The following is a 23739-nucleotide window of genomic DNA, read 5'->3' on the forward strand; positions in this document are numbered from 1 at the left end:
ATATTGCGGTGAATATAAGATTGAAGAAATTTATTTTTACCACGCATTTATTTTTATTGAGCAAATACAGGAAATTGTGTTGCGTGTGAAATATTTTTTTATTGAAAAAAAAAAACATTCATATTAATAAAAATAGTGAAAGAATATGGTAGGTAGGTACTCATTGAATTGGAAGATAACCATTTTTTCAAAACGATTTATCACTTTATTATATTTTTTTCTATGTAGTATATGTTATGGGTGACGTGATTAACTGGGATTTATTAATAAGCACCGGCCATTATTAATAGGGCCCAAGAGCGAAGAGCAAACTGATTAATTTATCGCTTTGACCGGCCATTACTAATAATTCCCGGATTTATATTACTTTGGCCAAAATAGGATGGGCTTTGGAAAAGTGGTTAATCATGCTATTGTAATCACATAGCCCACTTGAGAAGGACATTATGAATACAGACCGGCCATTATTAATAAAGCTTGGTCTTATCAAATTGTCCGTAACATAATATACGCTACAACGTAAGTATGAAACAGAGAACGGTGGTAATCGTCGTAATAGCCGGCTGCCAAGGAACTGCTTATAAAGAAAAATATGTCAATGCTTCATACAAAATGCATCGTCCACCATCGTCCAAAATACAAACAAACTAAAGCGCATCCAAAACCAATAGAAGTAAATGTACCTATCTTGACCGCAAGCCGCAGCGCCGTCTCTTTGAGCACAGATTAAGTGAGCTAATTTATAGAACAATGCATAGTTAAGAGATTTCCTTTGTTAAATCGTCAGAAATACGTCTGACCACACTTTCGAAGCGTTAAAGATTCATGAATTGATCATGGATTATGGCTGATTGTATTTTTTCTATACTATAAGCTAGGTACTTGATACGTGTTTGTAATTTTATCTTACAAAACACTTGAATCGATTTCAAAATTTCACCTGTAGAAAGCTAATTATTTCCTGTTTCACATAGACTATAATTTATTTCATTTTCAGCCCGGTTCAGTGCGTATTATACATATGTATATTATGTACTTAAAAATTATATAATCGTAAAAAACAATTTTTGAAATTGATCAAGTAGTTAGCGTGTTCAAACAAACTTTTCAGTCTAATATTATTAGTAAGAAATATAGTAAATAATGTTTTCAAATCTGGAGAGAGTAAAAGTGGGAGAGAGAAAGAAACAGAATGATTCTTAAGTTTTATTTAAAAGCCTCTGTGAGGTTGCGTAGGTATAAAGAAGTTTCTCATGACCACATCTGTAATACATTTCATTTTGTACGACAATTTTCTGCATGGGCGATTGAGTAAGTACCATCTTACTTGAATGGCTGAAGGCTGTTCAACCTTTTGATACAACATCAAGGTTTTATATTGGTCTTTACTAAAGGTCACTGTTGTACGATAGTATTATAATGAGTAGGTACCTAGTAACAAAATTGTAACGAAAACGAAAATTGAAAGAATTAATGTACTTATTAATCCATCAGTCCTCGGAATCACAGACACAATAGAAAATCTATTGTGTCGCGCCCCGATCGGGCCTTACGGTGGTCAATGGGTTAAAGGTGATAATAATTTAGACTTTAAGATTGTTTAAGTACTGCTTGCGTTCTGTGGTTTCACTAGTATTATTTAAGTTGAATAAGATTTACTATTGTGAAAATTGGAATACATGAACATCGAACACATTGTTTATTTAACTTTCAGTCAACATTATCTACACGAATGCAGTTAGATGGAATACCTAGTAACCTTCACAGCTTACTAGGTATTCCATATTAGTTCTAAATTTATCTATTATTTTCTTTCATATGTGCCTATGTTTTCAGAGGGTTTACATTAACCATTTGAAAACATAAGTACTTTTTGTTAAGCACAAATGTAATGAATTTCTCAATAAAATTATTCAGAAGAGCACTTATTGAAAGGACGATTGTATTGAAATATTAAATATTATCTGTCAAGTATGAACGAGATAATAAAAACTTAAAATATATCCCTAATGGGCTATCACAATCTCTTCAACGACAAACGAAAAATTCAATTTTGATAGGATTTCTTTTTATCGAATTTAGCAAATACAATGGCTTTACGTATTAACGTAATTTGTTTTTGTAAGACAGAAATAGAAGCCAATATTCGGTTTACCGAAAAATCAGATCCCGTATATTCTTCAGACGAAAATAAATTTTATTATAGACGCTTTTTCGAGTTTAACAAGTCTTCAAGCTGATTATTTTATCCTACATAATTGGGTAGGTTTTTTGTAATGAGGCATGTAATATTATAATAGGTCTACGAATTTTTTGAATTACACTGTTATGTTATAGTTTTTGTGTGTATCTATTAATTTAATAGTTACTAAGTTCTTACATATTTTTTGTAGGCATAAACTGTGTTCACGTATTAACATTTTTGTTTGATTATTGGCCATTTTATTAAAATTTGCCTTGAGCTTATATAGTTTCAACTATTTCTCTTGTAAATAATAATTCAGTTACTCAGTGCAGACTAAATAAAAGTTTTTTGTTGCTTGTACTTTCATAAATGAATATGAAGGTTCAAAATCTACTAGCTGCATCTAAAATAAACTTTTTTTTGCATTTTTTCTAACGAACTTTCAGAATATTTTTTTGTAATACATGTGACTTCCACATCGACCGTAGGAAAGGAAGTAAGGGCTGACGATAAGTACATAATACATACACAAATAAAGAACTAAATACTTTCACACCCAAAATCATTCGTGCTGTAAACTATCCATCAATTCACAAGACCATAAAACAAGGTATCGAAGCATGCACCAACAGACTACACCTAACTACAAACTGCATTAACCAGTACGTAGAGCCAATATTGTTCCATAATATCATTATGTTTAATCAATAATAGACTTTGATAACTCGGTCTTAAGAGTTAAGATCGCGAACTTGGAATCGAAACTCCGCTCAAACCCCTTTGTTATTACCGCTACAAAGTTAGAACAAAGTTGAACTTGACTATTTAGAAGTTATAAATTGAAATATGCTTATTTCAGGGAGCTTTGTGTTTCGGCTTTGATATTGATACTCGAGAGACAAGAATTATAAATTATGGGCTCTTAATTCAGCTTTGGTTTTGTTTGTTGACTTGGTAAGCGTACATCGTTGAAATGTATTTGAAAATAAAGACAAGTTGTGTGTCTTGTTTTTGCCTGCGTTGAAATAAAAAAAGACGTGTGGCACTCGGGGACTGCCGCGGTAAAGCTATTGCATCCTATGCCTTCAAGCCACACCTCCGCGCCCGTCGGAGTGGGGAGCGTGAGGTTTTTCGTTACGCAATTTCTGGATTCGGTCCGCGCTCAAGGCCCGCGATAGAAGCTATGCAACAATATCCTCTGTTAATGTTTACGAAATTTTGTAATAGACCAATGACTGATTTCTCTAGAACGTGTCATCTTCGACCAGAATAATAGTTTACAAAATAGCCAGAATAATAGTTAACAGAAAAGCTGCAACAAACAAACAAAAATTGATATTTGTCCTTTGTATATTATTATCTTAATTTATTTATTCGAACTAATGAATGATTATTGTTATCTATTAAACTATTAAAAATATTAGAAGGTTCATGTCTTTACAAAAACGGATATGAAATAAGTAAAAAATCGATTCATGTCAGTATTTAGAATCAAAATGAAAAGATATCTTTTGTGGAACCCCCAAGTATTTCAAAGAAATATGACGCTACCTCAATCATCGTAATCCGTCAAGCCGTTTAGACTTTTGGGGAAAATGTGTAAAAATGCGTCGCTTTTCAAATGAAATATGTATGAAGCGTGTAAGACGAATATTATACGCAATCTTCTGTATTTATTTCTATTATTTATACGTTTTAAATGTAATCGCATACGTTTTGAACTAAAAGTGAAGTTACTTTTTCATGGAATTTTTTGAGTGTCGTTGTATTTCTCTAAATCTTCTATGTAACTATGTGTTAATAAAAATCAGTTGGGGATTTTCATTTATCACAATAACGTACGTTTTTGCTTTGTATTAAGTTTGGATTTAAACATGATTAAAGTATCCGGACAAAACCAACAGAACATTAAATAAATGACCATAAAATTATGTGAACAAAAAAAGTCTTTCTTTCGACCGTACATGGAAATGAATCCAGAAAACCAACCACATAAGCCATAAAAGTCACCCATGATCATCCAAAACACTAACTTTTAGATATATTGTTCATCTTTCGAGTAATTTCGTAAAATATAAGAATTACAAAAAACTGGATACGCTCCGCTCCGCCTACACGATTTTACGAGCTATTTAAAACATTCTTTCAAGAACGTCTAAGAGGTCCAAGAACGCAGTACTTCAGAAATTTGTTTATTTATAGTCCCTAAATGATTATGGAATAAAAAATATAAATCGCCTTCAAAAGTCCTCGTTGGAATTTGAAGTAAATTTTTATTTTTCCGTTTTCTAGTTTCTTCTCTCTCTGTGGTGAACCTTTAAATTGCTGTGAGAACTACGGCTAGGCAAAAAGCAAAATTATGGTTTTAGCTAGATATTTATGAACGTTAGTCAGCTCCAGCTTCACCTTTTAAATATTTATAAGAAACTAGCTCTGCGCCGCGGTTTTACATGAATTGCTTCGCTTCTATTGGTCTTAGCATGACGATATAATATAGCCAGATATCCTTCATTGGTTCTTCTACTGTACATTGTGTAGTATTACTAAGTTTTTGTAACCTTTTAATGTTGTGAGAACCAAATAAAGACCATTTTATTTATTTTTATTTTATTGGTAAACTACCTAACTTAAAAAAAAGAATCAAATCGGACCCTTAGTTACTGAAATTCAACCAACCCAACAAACTCTTTAGTTATAAGTATATATAAAATGGATCTATGCTTTGCCACGTACTTATGTCAATATTCCGATCTGAAGAGGGTATAATTAAATACTTTTTAGACTGAAAATATTTCGTAGTCAGGTGAACTTTATCAACTTTTTATCTTATAAGTAATGTGCTGTTATAAGATTGGGAAGTTTTAATCTCTTAGACGCGGGTCTGATATTATCACCGTATTTATGTCTTAAATTTGCCTAAATTAAATTGATTTCCATTACCTATTGGTGATGTTGTATTTTAACAATAATTACGAGCTGTTACTAACTTCGCGTTGTTTGACCTTTTATAAAAAAGCACATTATGTATCTAGGTAAATATGTAGCTTTGTGAATTATTTTTAAATCAGTTGAATAAGTAGTTTCTAACTTAATTAAATTGTAACAAACAAACAATCGATAGCTCTTTATAATATTAATAAAACAGAAATACAAAACCATTAACCAGAAACATTTGACACAAAATATTTACTCAATTAAACAAACTGTAAGCTGACAGACAGCTTAAAATTTAAGCACGTCTCGAAAATGGGTCAAGTTAATATAATCATGAAAGTTTTCGTCACAATTTCTACTACTGAGAGGTACGCCGCACTAGTGAATATAATGAAAAATCTTATTTTTAAAAGTTTCTAATTATAATGACTCCTGAAAAACAGTTTATAATGGTCTATGGTCATTAAATGTTTGTAACAAATAACGGTCGTAAAATAAACGATTTATTTATCACTACATAGTATAAAACAAAGTCGCTTTCTCTGTCCCTATGTCCCTATGTATGCTTAAAATAAAAAAAAATGTATGCAAATCTTTAAAACTACGCTACGGATTTTGATGCGGTTTTTTTTAATAGATAGAGTGATTCAAGAGGAAAGTTTTAGTATATAATTTATTATGTTTTAGACAAAGCGGGCGAAGCCGCGGGCGGAAAGCTAGTTTAATTATAATTTATGGCATTTTGGTTGAACTAGGCTCGAAGGCGTTAGTTTTTAACTGGGTATGTGTAATATAATACGTATATTGTTCTTGTTTATGGGCAAGCTTCGGAAGATAAAACTGATTTGGGTCAACTGCGACCCATTTACCACTTTGTTCACACCGTAAACATTTTAACGATGGTATTTAATTCGACGATTTAAGACCAATGTAAAAGTAAAGTTTCCTATTTCGAAGATAATATTATAAACAAACATGAAACAAAGATGTAGATAGTTAAAATATTTGTTTAATCCGTACATATTGTCCTCTATGTTATTTTGTATCATTGTTTTAATCTTGATGTGCTTCATTGCTATACAAAGTATAACGTCATCATCATCAACTATGCGACTGTGTGTGTATACATTATGCATTGAATTTAAAACCCCATAAAACCCTACACAAATAAATACCGATAAAATTATAATCCTTTCCTATCCCGTAATTGGATAAAAGGAACGCCGTGAACCGAGCGGCGCATTCTTGCAAACAAACGACTAACTTCGTAACTTTTCTAGCCAGCCTGGTGTAAGGTGATCACGTTTCATGGGTACAGGGTTTTTATAACCTGGGTTAAATGTACATAAGACCCTAGTTTCTGATGTGTTCCGTTTAGCTTAGATGTCGTATATTGTACGAAAGTTAACGTGAAAAATAGTCACATGCAATCAGGGATATTATAAATTTATAAGCGAGTAAACAGCGGTTTAAACCGTTTTAAATTAACATTTTACCATTTATGCGTACCAACATTGATCTTCTCTTGACCGTAAATCTTCATCCAAATGAAGATTCATTCCCACTTATCTATGTATAATCATATAAGTGACTCTATCAAGTTTCCACAACAAATTTATACTAAAATAATAATACCGTAATGTAAATTAGGAAAACTGTATCATAGATACAACGGAACTTTTATTTGGTGACAAAAGGAACAGTAAGGGTGATAATCGCTGCCAACACTCGAATACAATTGCATTATTTTTCCATATTTTCCCGAACAGCCCTTTGGGTAGGGTCACAGTTGTGTCATATGAGAATATTAAGGTTTACGGAAAGGCCTGTTTGATATTATTGTACGATTGACAGGGACATTTGAATAAAATGCGATATTTTTTGATACATTTTAAGCGTTTTAATGTTATAAGTGCAGATTTTAGGACGTTTTTAATATTTTTTAACTTATCAATTTAACCAAATTACAATCTGATGAAAAAATACTTTATATACCTACATAAAAGTATTTACGCTAAGGAATTGAAAACCTCCTCCTTATTTTGATTTCAGTACAAAATGTTATGTGTAACTACTATATTGACATTGATATAAAATAAAATCTAAAAGACTGATAAATTTATAAACCTATACCGTCAATAATAATCAGATCATTTCTTCACATCCATTTACAACATTCACACCAAAGAACAACTTCATCCAAAAAGTACCTTTTCGCACCTCTGACCCCTTAAATCTCCCCAATAATTTAAACGTAGCCTTGATAAAAACGCAATATCGACGTGGAGCGACTCGCACCTGTCACCGAATGCTAATGCCTTCACTAGTTGAAATGGAATCGATTTGGAACGTTTCATTTATTAGTTACATGCTTACGGTGTTTTTAAGGTTATACAACCGGTAAATGTTGATCAGGAGAGTAACTATATTATAGCAATATTATTTCCAGTGTGGTTTCCCACACTTTATAGCGCTGTGAGCTGTGACGCTTTATAGCGCTGTCATTTTACCATACTGGAAGGAATACTGCTTTAAGACTTCATTGTACAGAGGTTTCCTATATTATCACGTCTTAGAAGTATAAAAAATTGTTTAGATCAATTCTCTGCCATATCAAATACTGGAGTTCCGACTGTGGCTTCACCTTCATAGTAAAACTTTAAAAAATCTATATTATTAAATCAGTGTAGTAATTTTCAGTTCATCGCGAACAGTCAGAAAGACACAATTAAATGAATAAAAACTTTATCGATTAAGTGAGCGAAAACTGTTTGAGACAACATTAGAGAGACTGTTTGCCGAGCACACGTGTCAGAAGTGAAACTTCTTTTACAAGATTCAAAGATACCAAAATCGTCACTTTACTCCATGACGTGACGGTATTGCCATGACGCGACCTTGAAATTTTAGTCTCAACGCGCCTAAAGAAGTTTCACTTCAAAAAATATGTATTTCAAAGCCATTTCAGGATTTTGTTAACACACATTTGGAAACGAGAATTTCATCCATATAGGATTTGAGGTCTTAATCACATTGACGCACCATTATTTTTTATTGCGCTAAAGGGTTAGGGATTAACATAACCACATTTATATGAGACTGCGTATTTATTTTGCGAAAATTTGTTATACGTTATGATAATTGTAAATGGAATAAGGACGATATAGAAAAGATAAAATTATCTATACTAGCTTTCCGCCCCGGGCTTCACCCGCTTTGTCTAAATCCTTTAATTATATACTAAAACCTTCCTCTTGAATTACTCTAGGTATCTATTTCAAAACCGCATCAAAATCCGTTGCTTAGTTTTAAAGATTTAAGTATACATAGGGACAGAGAAAGCGTTTTGTAATGTAGTGACGATATACTTTGTAATGTAGACGATAGTGTATGAAATAAATATATTTTTCATTTTCATTTTTTTATATTTTAACATATTATTATCTTCGGAATTGGATCGAGCTATGTTGTTTGAAGTTCTGTTCAAAGTATGACAAACTTCTGAACTCGAAACAACTCTTGAGATAATTCGCATAATAAATCTTTCAGGATTGTGTGGTTTATGTGTGAGTCAGGATTTTACAATAAATAATGAACTGAAGGTTTCTCGTGCAGTGTGCTGGCTTATTAAATATCATATTGGAATTGATAAGGATTTTCAAACTAGATTGAAAAATTATACCATACAGCCAGGATTTACTACAGTTCCAGATTAATAAATATCGAATTATTTATTAATTAAGTTTCAATATAGGCAATTTACTCCAAAGGCTTTCAAAATTCAGAATCTTTAGTCGCTTAACAAGTAAATAAGTAATCTTCTATTTAATTTATCCGTTACCAGTTTTACGACGGAACCAAAAATATATTCAAACATTAATTTACAAAGTGCCATTGTGGCCATACTCTTTCACCCAAGTTCACCATAAAACAAATAACATTCAAAATATTCCATTCCTATAAAACTACGCGAAATAGCGAACGATAGCCACATGCTTAAAATCTCCAGGATCATTTACAAAGCTCGCTCCATTTATCGGGTCTAACCGTTTGTGGGGTCTACATTTACAGTTTTGAACATAAGTTCAACTTATAGCGGCTTACTGGGCCACCAATGTATTACACACTTGAGTTCATAGCTGCTAGGGTGTATTAAAAGGTCACTATTGCAATTCTAATGTTCTTTCGATTGTTCGATATTATTAGAATAAAAAAATATTATATACTGTTATCTATGCTTTAGACGGGACGGTATTTTGAGAAATTACAGAAATAAAATTGTTTTGAACTCTTTCCTATTAATTTAATAAGGTTATTAGAAAGCTTTTTTCTATTTTTTTTTGTATTATGTAAAACATAATTAAATGATTCCTTAAATATAAACTATCAAGTCTCTAATTATAATAAATTATTCTGTGAATAATTAACTATTATATTATACAGATCCTATTTGTTATATATTTATTTCCCATTAACACAGTATTATCTAATTATAATACTTATATACTTACGTAATTGTGTACTTGTTTATAAAAATAAGTGGTAATTGTTTCTATTTTTAGATTGGATAACAACATTATCTTGAGAGGACTTCTCTATAATGTAATAAGCGTCGATACCGAAATCTTGTTTTACCAAGAAGCAATCATCACTTCTCTGTAACTCATTTATATACGAAATGATATAAATGTACTTGTTCTATCGATTTTATCTGACTAGGTCGATTTGTGTAATAATGTCCTATAATATTTATTTGTTTATTTTATTTATTTACATACGTAGGTAGTTGATGTATGTATATATCAGCTTTCTAAAGGACTTTTATGGAATAAGTTCAGTTTATCCTTTTATAATTTTAAACAATACCTATTGCTTCTAATTCCATAAATTAGATCGATGAAACATTTTAAAAGATAGTATCGATAAAAGCAATCGGACCTAGAAAGCCACCTGAAAAGCAATTCAGATCGCGCTCCAAGATGAAAGACTGATTATTGTGAGTCAAATTCACGGTTTTTCAATGTATCCCAATCCCCTTTTTGATATGGAAATATGGAAATAACAATACAATAGAAAAGTTTTCAAGATATATTTTAGTATAGCGAGAAAGGTTCTTGGTTAACGCTGATCTAAATTCTAGGACGGCCCTTGAAGTAATTTAAGAGGATCGTATTAAGTATTATGTGTGTGACATGTATGATATTTATTTTCTTTTGCGTTACTATATTATAATATTATTATTTATTACTAGCTTCCCGCACGCGGCTTCGCCCGCTTTGTTAAGCTAAAGAAATATACTAAATTATATCATCAGGGATAATGTAGATTTAAATCGGTGCAGTAGTTTCAGATCCCGTTAATTTCAAACAATAAAATCTTTTCTCTTTTTAATATTAGTGTAGACTGTAGATTATAGAGTATGAACGTATAGAGCTCTTACCATTTGGATTTTAATACGTCATATTACATATTATGTAATTGGTAAAAACTGTTTAATATTTTTACAATTTTTGTACATAATAAAATTTATGACTTCACAAGCAAACCCGGCGAACTCCGTTTCGCCACCAGAGACACCTTTTCTTTGCTATAAACCTCACGGAGCCCGAGACCTTTCCAACGAATGCAAAACCGTGGAAATCGGTTCGTGCGTTCTGGAGTTATAGCGTCAAGAAGGAAAACCCGACTTACTTTTATATAGTAGATGACATCAATCCATACATGAGGATATGTAAATTCTCTTTTTAATTGCATAATATTTTGATGCGGTTTTTTTATTGATAGAGTGTTTCATGAAGAATGTTATAGAATATAATTTTTAAGTATTCGTCAAAACGAAGCCGTGGGCGGAAAGCTAGCAGATAAATAAGCATTATTCCTATATTATATAGGAAAATACAACAACATCCTTACAGTCCCCGGGTAGCCATTAACATCGCAGCAGTATATCTATACATACATACAGACATACATGTAATGGCATCTATAGCCATAATTACGCCTTCACCACAGGTCGCATTATTCTTAATGGGTTATTTTAATTAACATTACCATGCAGTTAAAGGTCATAATGAACTGAATTGAATTTTGTATGTTACAAGTTACAACAAGGGTTAAGTCGAGAAATAGATTCAAGTATAAGTATGTAGAACTAAAAACTTGTATCACTTCTAATGCCGGGTCCAGACTGGTGAAACGTAACATGCAATGTAACATTCTGCCTTTCATTGCATGTTCGCTGCTGGTGTGGACGCATAGCGCGCTCATAACGCGCATTCACTACGAACCTCCCGTAGTCGTGTTCCTTGCCCCTTTGTGTTCGTCGAAAAACCGACAAATTTCGGATCGCGGATCGTAGCATGCGCGTGTGTATAAAACAAAGTAGCTTTCTCTGTCACTATGTCCCTATGCTTAAATATGCTAAAATCTTTAAAAACTAGGTACGCTAAGGATTTTAATGCGGTTTTTTTAATAGATAGAGTGATTCAAGAGAAAGGTTTTAGTATATAATTTATTACGTTTTAAACAAAGCGGGCGAAGCCGCGGGCGGAAAGCTAACAAGTTATAAAATTGTAGTATGTGTTAAAAAGAATCAAAACTATTTGTCAATCTACACTGTTACACGAAAACTTTTTAATACATAGTTTGTGTGAGGACTTCATTATTTCAATGTGTCTGTTTCAGGAACCAATACACGCTAGAAACGTATTAACAAATATCGAGTTAGATATTTAATAATAACTACGAATACGTATTTGCTTGACTAAACGTACATGACACATGTTTTAAAATTTAATGACCATGTAAACCGTCGTGTGCGTTTGTATAATTTACGAAGGGTCGTATATATATTGAACTAGCTTTCCGCCCGCGGCTTCGCCCGCGTTTTCAAAGAAAAACCCGTTCCCGTAGGATTTCCGGGATAAAACTTATTCTATGTCCTTTCTCGGGTATCAAAATATCTCTATACCAAATTTCATGCAAATTGGTTCAGTAGTTAAGGCGTGATTGAGTAACAGACAGACAGACAGAGTTACTTTCGCATTTATAATATTAGTATGGATTATTACATGAGTTCTGACCGTGAAATCCATGAATATCTGTGGCTTTTATTAATAAATGCGATATAGAGAATTGTGGTAGTGCTTCGGTTCGATATATATTTGGTTATGAATTGCTCAATTTTTAATCGAAGTAGGGATGTGTGTAGGCTGCTTTCGTATGTTGAAAAATATTAATGTATCTATAGACATTAGACAACATTATATGTATTATGTACCTACTTTCTGAAGTTGCTCGCCGTAACTCTGGTAAATAATTATAATATAGTATGTTATGATTTATGATATTGATTGATTGGTTTAGTATTTTTTAGGATCCTAAGCACTGATGTATTTTTATATTATGTAGCAGTCTTCATTTAAGCAACGATTAAAGCTAAAAGTAATAGATTTTTGTTTATCAAATTACTTTTGTCTCAATGTTAATTAAAACTTTTTCAATAATTAAGTACTGTCCTTAACGGTTCATTGAAAAATGATCTGCCTAAATTAAGACAGGGAAAATACCGTATTGAGAGGAAATTAGAAGAGGTGCTAAAAATAAAATCTTTTTTGTCATCCTGAATCAAACAGTGACACCCACTATAGATATTTTAACGTATAAAAAACTTGTTGATCTAATTTAATTTCTTTTTCTGTATATAAACTTAATTAAACTTTCACAGTCACTATGTTGGAAGCCAAGCTTGCTGATAATATAAGACAAGCAGTGCTCCGCGGTTTTACCCGCGCGGCTTCACTCCTGTTGGTCTTAGAGTGATGATATTATATAGCCTATAGTCTTCCTCGATAAATGGGCTATCTAACACCGAAATAATTTTTTAAATCAGACCAATAGTTCCTGATATTAGCGCGTTCAAACAAACAAACTCAACATTATTTATAGTAAAGTAGGTATAGAGATAAATATCACATACTATAAAAGATGAATATTATAGTATTATAATATAAATAGCAAGTATTTAAAATATTATAATTATAGGCTTATGATCAATTTCTGTTATGTAAAATCTCGATTCTGTTTGAGATAAAAGCATCCCTTTTATAAAGAAACTAAAAGCTTTAATTACTGAATGATAAATTTATTTATTAAACGATTCTAATTATCTGTATTATAATTTGTTTGTAATAGGTAATCTCTATGTTTTCACCAATACCTACACAATCAATGAGAAAGCTTCTTTCCTGAAATAGATGTTTTACATAATTAGATAGACATAATAATATTTTCTATCTAATAATACTTTCCCTGTGTACCGAAAAAGAAAAATGTGATGAAATAAGCATGACTTTCTTGAATGAATTTCATTAGTACTTTTAAAGCTATTTCTTATACCGAGTTGACCCGTGAGAAACCGAAGCAAGCGGCTTGTCATTATACTAATATTAAAAATGCGAAAGTTAAGTATGTTTGTTACTCTTTTACACAAAAACGGCTGAACCGATTTTCATGAAATTTGTCACATACATAGAGTGAAACTTGGATTAACATATTATAGGTTATAGCCTATATAATACCGCTTATAAATAGGTAATCTTGGATTAACATATTCTAGGCTATAGGAGCAGAGCAATGAGGGTAAAGCCGCATGGCAGAGCTTGTAATAAAGATACGATGAGGTATTAACCTTAAATAAATAATAAAAATCTGTAACAGTAAAAATTATACATATTATGCATATTTTTATATAAATTGTCACTGATAACTCATTAAGGTATAATAGGTTACACGAATCTTCTGTAGTATTGTGGTAAATGCTGAATTTATATGCGGTTTTTGTGGTAAATACCCAAATGCGATTCTGACCCAATTCATGATAGTTCACCCCTATTATTTTGTAACAGTTTAAAGTACATAATAATTGTGTAATGTAGGTAACTAGTTAAAGATAAACATAGTAAATATATAAATTAAGTATGTAATGATGTAATACAATATTATTGTATTATTACGTGAGGTAAAGGTTCATATAGACCGTGTTGATTTTAGATTACGTTTATTTTCTTAGGAAATCTGAAAATACGTTTAATAATAATATATAGAGATAGCAATTCTTTCTATAATACCTGATTTCTCTTCTACAAAACATAGATTTAATAATTATAACAAATATTTTCTTAAACAAAGTTCGAAAAATATATTCTATAAATGCCTAAGGTAAGAAAAAGGAATAAGGCCTACTTTTATCATTGTTCTAACATCTCAGTCTAAAGAAACAAGTCTTGGTAGGTAAATGTTCGAAATTCATTCATCTAATTAGAAAATAAAAAAAAATTGCAAATGGCAATATTTACCCGTAAATTGGGTAGGTACATGATAGATAGCCGCCCTGATTTTACGACATAACCTTACTAATATCACTGGCTCCTGAGACACAGTATTTAACTAATTCAGGAGCCTATGGATTCATATATAAGCTGTACCTATTTATTTATGTCAATAAAGTTATTATTATTTTTTTTTTTATCACAAAATAATGCGAATGTGTTTTTATTTGTTTGTCTTTCCTTCACGTCACAATGGCGCTATTAAATGGTATGATTTTTGTATCTGGAGAGAGTTCAGCTAGTGAGTGATATTGACTGCTTTTTGCGGTAAAAAGCAAAGGTGAAACAACTTATTCCCATGGGAGTTTCCTCTGATAACGTCTGCGAAGCCGCCAAAGCTAGTATACCCAAATATTAATTACTAGCTGTGCTACGCGGTTTCATCCAAAATGGTTAAAAACAAGTAATTCTAAAGCGTGTTTATTTGGTACATAAGCTACATCCCTGCCAAGTATCATCAAAATCCGTTCTGTGGTTTTGTCGTGAAAGAGTATCAAACATCTCCAACAATTTTTGCGTTTATAATATAACTAGCTTGATGTCCGCGTTCTGTAAAACCCACTCTATCCAATAAAAAAAAAATCAAATTCTGTTTCGTATTTTAAAGATCTAAGCTTACGTAGGGGCACATAATAATATATTGTAATAGGTATTATAAATTATATTAGTAGCATGTTTCCTTACCTCTCAGAGCCATAGTCGGCAACAGAGCCAGCGCTTGCAGCATCGACCAAAAGCAGGATCGTTCCGTCCTCATTCCGCAAACTATTCAGTCACCTCAAACAGTACATTTTATCACTACCTCACTCTAGTTCGTTACTCACTGTTTCTACACTGCATCTGGTTTACTGTATAGTATGTGTACTGTTTGTATTTTTAGAATAGAAAGAATAGAAAACACTTTATTGTACAATGCACACAAAAACAAAATTTACAAAAAACGATATTTAACTTAAAATAAATGTACAATTTGGCGGCCTTATCGCTTAAAAGCGATTTCTTCCAGGCAACCTTGGGGTATAGGAAAAATAAATCAGTAAAAAGGTAGATAGTGCATAAATACGTACATTATACAAGAAACTGTAATTATACATAGATTACATATACTTAAGAATCAAATAATATTATACAAAAACAAACTTACTTATAGCTTTTTACTGTAATTATAGCGTTTTATTTTGTAAGAGTGAAAGAAAAAATATTTATTGCACTATCAATATAGTTCTTATAACGATATATAGAATAGTATAGATTCAAGTAGTAACATGTACATGTGGTATCGCTATAAGCAATTTCTGCCAGGCAACCCGGAATAAAGGACAGAATTTATTAAATTATCTTGTCAAAAAAACGAAACCGCCTTCTAAAGTCAGAACTAGATCAAATTTAAATGGGACTAACCTTCAAATAAAAAATAATTTTCAAAATCGGTTCACCCAGTTAAAAGTTCTAAGGTTATAAAACAAAAAAATACAGTCGTATTGAGAACCTCCCACTTTTTTAGAAGTCCATTCAAAACATCTTAATATATATAAATCTCGTGTCACAATGTTTGTCCTCAATGGTCTCTTTCTTAGCCAGATTATAATAAAATTCGCACACCATGTGCAGTTCGATCCAACTTGAGAGATAGGATACTTTAAACATGTAGGTACCACGGGCGAAGCCGGGGCGGACCGCTAGTAAATTTATAAGTCACTTCAATAATGGTTTAATTACGGTAATTGAAGTCTAAAAATAAAAATGTAAAGTACAGATCATTGACCTCTGTGCACAATTATCAAATTGAGTTACAAGGCCGTTTATAAATGCAGTCAAATTTCAACTTTGAAAGCTTTCTATTACGAGTTATTGTGTCTTATTACTCTCCTGTGTGTATACTGTATAATATGGTATATAAACTATACGTCATTAAAACAAGATTATTATTACATTCAAAAGAGCAATGATGAATGGGATGTTTTTAATTAATCATAATGTAATTTTGCTAAATATATATGAATATTTCACTCAATACTATTGAATTGAAGTACCTACCTAAGTAAAAGTTGTATCTACTACGAAAATAGACAATTTTTAGATGCATTTAAAATCGTAAAAAACAGCAAAAATCTTTTTATCATAAACTATCACTATAAAGTAGTTACCTACTCGTAGAATCTTCTTAAGATCGAACAAAAATTAAAGTAATCACTGCACTGATCAGATTATTTTACTAAATTATATTCGTCTTATCTTAAACTGTTTCTCATCTTATATTTTTGACAAAATTTAACATCTTACATGAAATATGAACGTAGAATAGAATCTTGATACTCATTTACATATCCCCTGAGAGCTAGAATGTAGTCAAGGGCTGTTCAAAAAAGGGAGAGAAATAGATTAAAAACATAATTATGCACGATATCTAGATGTTTTGGTTTTATTTATATTGGTAACTTAAAATTTATTTACTTAATAGCTGTGTCATAAATTTAAATTGAGTTCAACGAGATTAAATTTTTCATCGTTAAACAGTCTTTTTTTCTTATAAATAGTTGTATATATGTTAATCATCATTTTCTTATTTAGAAATGACGTCTAGTTTCAGATATTCATAAATAATAATAATTATATTATTATATTTAACGTTTGACAAGAAATCAATTTTAATTATTATATTACTCTACATTGACTCTACAGAATTGAGAAGTGATTTATTTAATTGACGAACAATAGTAAGATCAGAATTCAATCAAATATGTCTTAAACAAGAATCGTTTCAACTCCAACCTTTGTTAGAAACACAGACAAATTGATCGCAAACAATTAGATCGAACCTCTTTGCTGAAGGACTCATAGTAAACTCTAATATTATTGTTACGAAACATCTTGATTGAAGCAATCAAATAATAATTTACTCGAAAACAAAATTAGTCAAACAATTACAACGTTATTTAATTACAAACAAAGGCAAGGGTTTACACGTGTCAATTTACATGTAACAAAATTGTAATTATAAACTTTGTGTAACTTGTAGTGGAATTAAGAAAATTATTTAGGGATTATGTATTCAGGGACCATAGAATAAATGTTTTTTTTTTTGTATAGTGTATGTAGTCTTTGTGAATTTGTTAACGAATATTTCTTTTTGTTATGCAATGAAGATGTAAATTGTGTACACTGTTATCTGTATAATTTTATATTTATTATTTCAAGTGTAGCCTTTGTATTAAAACCGAAATACAATCCCTTTAATATGTAAATCACGGAAATAAAAAACGCTTTCAATTACACTTATCTGCACAAACATAAAAGAAATGTAGGATAAAACGGAAATAGTAATTATTCTAACCGTATACCAGTTCAATCGTTAATCCTTTATACACTCACAATTAATCTTTCAATCACAACATCGAAACGTCTACGACACCGTAGCGCGTCACGTCCGCCTCGTAGGCCGACTCGTAGCACACTGAGCGTACCATAGCACACAGCTACGTAGCGAGTAGCGACTATGCTACGAAGCGTTGCATGAAAAGGTTTGTACTCAAACGCTTAAACCCTGCGCCTTTTTCATGAATTCGAGTGTCGCTCCTCACTGTGGTTTGTTTAAGAAAGGAGCCTTTGTAAGTCACATTTTGTAATGGTCAAAGGACTATGGTTATTTTTTACATTTTTCTAAGAGCTTGTAGGTTTTGTGATTATGTCCTATTCGAGTCTGCTGTGAAAGAAGTTTTGCATTTCAAATTTTTGAGAACGCTGAGTGTTGAGATCTTTATCGAGATAAAATATTCTTGCTTAAGGCAGTTTCATTTTTTCTTGCAAATTATCTTATGTAATAGCGTTATAAAATTAATTTTTAACACATCCCACATAATTGAACGATATAATAATTTTATTAAATATATGCTCTATAAATTAAAAGTAATCTCATATTTTATCCAAATTGAAGTAATTTATGTCGATTTAACAGTTTATTACTAAGTTTTTACATAATTTCAATACTTATAAGCTTATCATAGTTTTGACCTTGTTTATAAGTTAATACTTGGGGTGTTAAAGAAAATTCGTATATTTAAGTTAAGCCTCTTAAGTTATGACACGTTATAAAAAGATTACTTGTGAAGAAGCCGACGGCGACCTAAGTGTTTTCCCGCCGCTTATTACTCTTATGAAGGGCTTGCAAACATTTTAATGACGTGTTTCAATTTTTTATGACTGTTTTTCTATGAAGGTAAGTGATATAATGAAAACGGTAATATTCATTTTATAATCAATTTGTATAAGTAATATTTACGGGTATAGCTTTGACTATACCTTGTTTATTTATTTTTTACTGCTGAACCGTTTTTGATTTTGTATTTCTAATATAAATAAGTTAAAAATGCCCAAATAAAAGATAAGATACCTTCATTCATATACCAGATTCATTGCAATTATAATTAAACCAATGTGTGTATAATTATTAAATAAACATAATATAATGTCTGTTAAGCAATTAAAACAGGGTCCTAATTGCATGTTTATTATACATACACATTTCTTATTTTTGGAACTACATTAAAATTTTCTAATTAAATATAGAACAGAACGTGTTATAAATACTTAACAATTATAAATTCTCTTGAAATAAACATCAAATTTAATTCAACTTCTAAACATCTCAAGTTACTAATTAATCTATACTTAATATTATAAAGCTGAAGAGTTTGTTTGTTTGTTTGAATGCGCTAATCTCGGGAACTACTGGTCCGATTTGAAAAATTCATTCGGTGTTAGATAGTTCATTTATCGAGGAAGGCTATAGGCTATATATCATCACACTACGGCCAACAGGAGTGGAGCCACGGGGGTGAAACCGCGTGGAGCAGCTAGTCGCTTATAAAAAGGTTCACCTCCACCGCTAAGCGTCATCAATTTTAAGGCTTCCGATCACACGAAACCACAGAAGTTTCTTAAGAAATCGGTTTAATGTATATACAATATAATCGTTTTTCCCATTACAACGTTTTTGTATCGATGCCCTTACATGGTGTTAATAGAACATACATAGACCCGTGACTTAGCTCTTTGGAAGTTGCTCGTCATGTTTATATCAATAGTGGTAAAAATAAACAAGAATTAAATTCGTGTTTCGCATAGTTTGCTTTGGAAATTCATTGATTTATTATATTTATTACGAAGTACAAATAATAATTTGCAATAGTTCAATAGCTTTTAGAAATAATGCATAGGATTAACAAACAAGTTTTGGTTCAATCAAATAGTTATGTATAAATATCTTGTTGTAATTCCAGCTATCATTATCATTATTCTATCCTTATAGAAATATAATACTGAAAATACATGTCTGTTTGTTCTTGCATACAAATATTAGTTTAATATCATACCATCATCTTGCTTTTGATGTTATTAAAATGGAAAACCTGAAAGGACATTTAAATGGGAGTGCAGGGTCCTTATGACCTCTTATTTCCAGACAGTTTACGCCTTGAATTGAACTGACTGGCAAATTCATATTTTGATCACCAGCCATGTAATATGCGATACTAATACGGCCCACAGTCCCACAGCCCACAGTCTACGCACCTAGTCTTCATCAAACTAACTAATTTATATTATTATCTTCAATAATAATAATAATATATCTTTATCTAGGAGTTTTTTTTCACACCGCCGCGAGGCGAGATACTTGCCCCCCCAATAAATCTTTCAGGACAAATTTCACACACAGCATTATCTGATTCCATACTAAGCTTTCGCTTGTGTTATGGAAACCAGATGGCTGATAAACATACATATATATATATATATAATTTTAAATACATACTTATATAGATAACTAGCAGTCCGCCCCGGCTTCGCCCGTGGTACATATTTCGCAATAAAAAGTAGTAGTGTCCTTTCTCGGGTATCAAAATATCTCCATACCAAATTTCATGCAAATTGGTTCAGTAGTTTAGGCGTGATTGAGTAACAGACAGACAGACAGAGTTACTTTCGCATTTATAATATTAGTATGGATTAACACCCAGACACAGAGCAAACATCTATGTTCATCACACAAGTATTTGACCCGGGTGGGAATCGAACCCACGACCTCTGGCTTGGAAGGCAGGGGACTACCAACCAACCAAGCCAACCGGTCAGTCAATAAAATACGGAATACCACTCCCTTGTGTACAATTCAATAAAACAACTAGCCAATTTTAAAATCCACGAGTAAAGTAATAAAGCAATACTAATGAAATTCATATTTCACATAGGCTTTTAAAAGTCTGATTTTAAATGGAAATTTATTCATTACGAACATGGTTTCATGATACCGTGCGTACATTTTATTACTGTTGTCAATTAGTTTCGCAAACAACGCTATAAAAGAACCGAATTAACGCTATTATAAATTTAATGGTTCGTATAAGAATAAATTGATGTTCGTCATTACTGTGTCTGTTTGTATGTATTAGTATCATTGTATCTTGTGTTAACTTGGTAAAAAAACAAATGATTTTTTAAAAGAAAATTGGGTAAATGCTATAGATTTTTTATACAACATTTTCACATAAAATTTTAGTACATCGACTTTGTTTATTTTTTTTACAAAAATGTATGTAAGTAATATAATCGCACCTAGAAATTTCCATTTAAAATAACATATTATTAGATATAATAAGGACTATTTAATTTTTATATTCAGTCTTTTATATAAGGACATTAAGTTTTTGTAACATATTATAATGGTGTAAATAAATGATTTATTTATTTATTACTAGCGGTCCGCCCCGGCTTCGCCCGTGGTAATATAATAAAAAAAGAATTATCGAAATCGGTTCAGCCGTTCTCGAGTTATGCGCTTACCAACACATTTTGCGATTCATTTTTATATATAAGATTTATAGTCTTTTCTACATTTCTTTTTAGTTAGCTCAAATACGAGTAAAACTTTCGAAGGTAAAATAATTATATTTGCAATATTTATAATAGGTATATTTCATAATATTTATATTGTGTTAACACGCAAATGAATTTGGAGAAAACAATTTATGTGACTTAGATTTCTTAGAAATCGTTAATAGCCGAGTAATTTATTATATGAGCTGTGAATCAACTGTTAGAAAACAAAAACAACCCAATTAACTTATTTTCTCTATTGTAAAACAACTATGTAGCTACGAAAACAACTCCAAAACTATTCAAATGGTGAATACTAAAAAGTTTATTTGTTTAAACGAGCTAATCTCAGGAATTACTGGACCGATTTGAAAACTTTTTTCGGTGTTACATAGCCCATTTATGGAGAAAGGTTATATTATAGGCTATAATATAATATTATTATCACCCTAAAACCAACAGGACCGTAGCAATGCGAGTGAAACCGCGGGGCACAGCTAGTCTACACTAATATTATAAAGAGGAAAACTTTGTTTGTTTGATTGTAATGAATAGGCTCATAAACTACTGCACCGATTTTGATGAACTTTGGCACAGATAATCTTTAGACCCTGAGAAAGAACATATGCTACCTTTTATTGCGAAATATGTACCACGGGCGAAGCCGGGGCGGACCGCTAGTTGTCTATAATGCAATATCGTCAAAATATAGAAACATTATACTTATGTAGATACTAAAATAGTAATAATATGCCCCCCATAAGAGACCCGTTTGCCCTATGGGAGCATATGCTTCTGCAGTAGGAAAGTATATGGGCTGATGATGATGATGAATAAATATACTAATGGAAAACTGCATTTATTTTTAGAGAACATCATGTCACGTACAGAAGAACAATACATAAACCCAAGGTACCCTGCAAAATACAATCTACGTTATATACGAATAGGTATAGTACATAGGGTTTGAACAACATAACTGTTATGAAATTATGGCTATATCGTCGCCAATAAAACCGGCACAAAATAATGAATTTTTTATGTGCCCACGATATAGACGTTCGAGATTAATTATTTTATAAGGGGAATTTCATCACTTTTGTTTGACATTATAAATGGAAAGAGGGGAATATAATGGGATACTTGAACAAACAGTCATAAACGAAGCTTATAATTTATTAGTATCACTTAACAACACTATGAATAATAAACAGGATAAGTTTGAATATTTTGTATAGAAATTTCGAGAATGTTCCATGAGTTATATGAGTATTGCTTCCAATGTCTTGGTTAAATTAAATATTGAAACCTAATTTGTGTTTTCTAACTTCGAAGTGTTGAATATTTTTGGTATATCAATTGATTAATTTTGTGCTGAAGTTTTTATGGAATATGAATGTTTTTACGTATTTTTCAGTTGGATATATTAGGTAATTTTTTACGTTTATGTAATGATTCATCAACAACGTCAGAATATAAAAGATATATGTATGTTTCTTCATTATTCGTTTACCATATTAAACTTTAAAACTTGGAGAGCTTTTGACAATCCATAAAGCTCTTCTAAAATCTATTGAAGACACAAAACCTCCAATATAAAGTTAGCTTATCTTTAAAATTACTTCCTTAAAACATTTTTTGTAATTAAATATTTTTCCTAGCGATATTACATTCTCAAGAAAGACCGCTATCAATAATATTAAACCACGAGTGATGTATAAACCCTATTGTCGAGACGAGCCTTAGCATCGGTCATAAAATATTATAGAAATTTTTCCGTAGAGCGATCGGTTACAAATATCGTCCATTTTATCGTAATACATTTAATTTCTGTCAACAATAACACTATCAATCACTAACTCGTTGCCGTAAACGGTTTTCATATTATATGTATTAGTGGATAAACATATTGAATGTCGGCATTCAATTTTTCTATATATAGATGTTTGTGGCTAAGCAAAATTGAAATGTGTTTGTTATTTCAAAATATAAGAGTTATATTAAATCATATTATAAATTAAGAATTTATAGTGCAACTAGCTGTGTCCGGCGATTTTACCGGTATTTTTAACGGCATTAATTCTCCGATCATGTTGGTCTTGTTAAGATGATAATATATACCTAGCCTATATGAATTTTTCAAATCCTACCTGTAGTTCCTGATATTATAGCGCTTTCAAACAAACAAACAAACAATCTCTTCAGCTTTACAATATTATTATAGATAAGAAATATTTTTTTCGATTGGAGGTAAGCTATACTTTTGATTTAATTTGGAGACCCTCGTGTCAAAAATAAGATGACGGGACTCTTTGCTCAAACGTTGGTCAATAATTAAATAACGAGTAATTATTACAC

General features: G+C 31.2%; 1 protein-coding gene across 1 annotated transcript in view; it reads right to left on the bottom strand.

Moving 5' to 3' along the window:
* LOC149479825 (limbic system-associated membrane protein-like) overlaps positions 1-15394 on the bottom strand; it is a 52427-nt gene extending 37033 nt beyond the window's left edge. Inside the window, exon 1 of the mRNA XM_089707415.1 lies at positions 15193-15394. Within this exon, the coding sequence (XP_089563541.1) occupies positions 15193-15265 (73 nt within the window). The 5' untranslated portion in view covers positions 15266-15394. The remainder of the gene's footprint in view (positions 1-15192) is intronic.
* Between the last annotated feature and the right edge of the window lie 8345 nt (positions 15395-23739).

This window comes from Colias philodice, chromosome 19 (genome assembly GCF_061535455.1).
Source record: "Colias philodice isolate Cphi_HAF_F1 chromosome 19, ilColPhil1 Martin Lab GWU primary, whole genome shotgun sequence".
In the NCBI taxonomy this organism is placed as follows: Eukaryota; Metazoa; Arthropoda; class Insecta; order Lepidoptera; family Pieridae; genus Colias; species Colias philodice.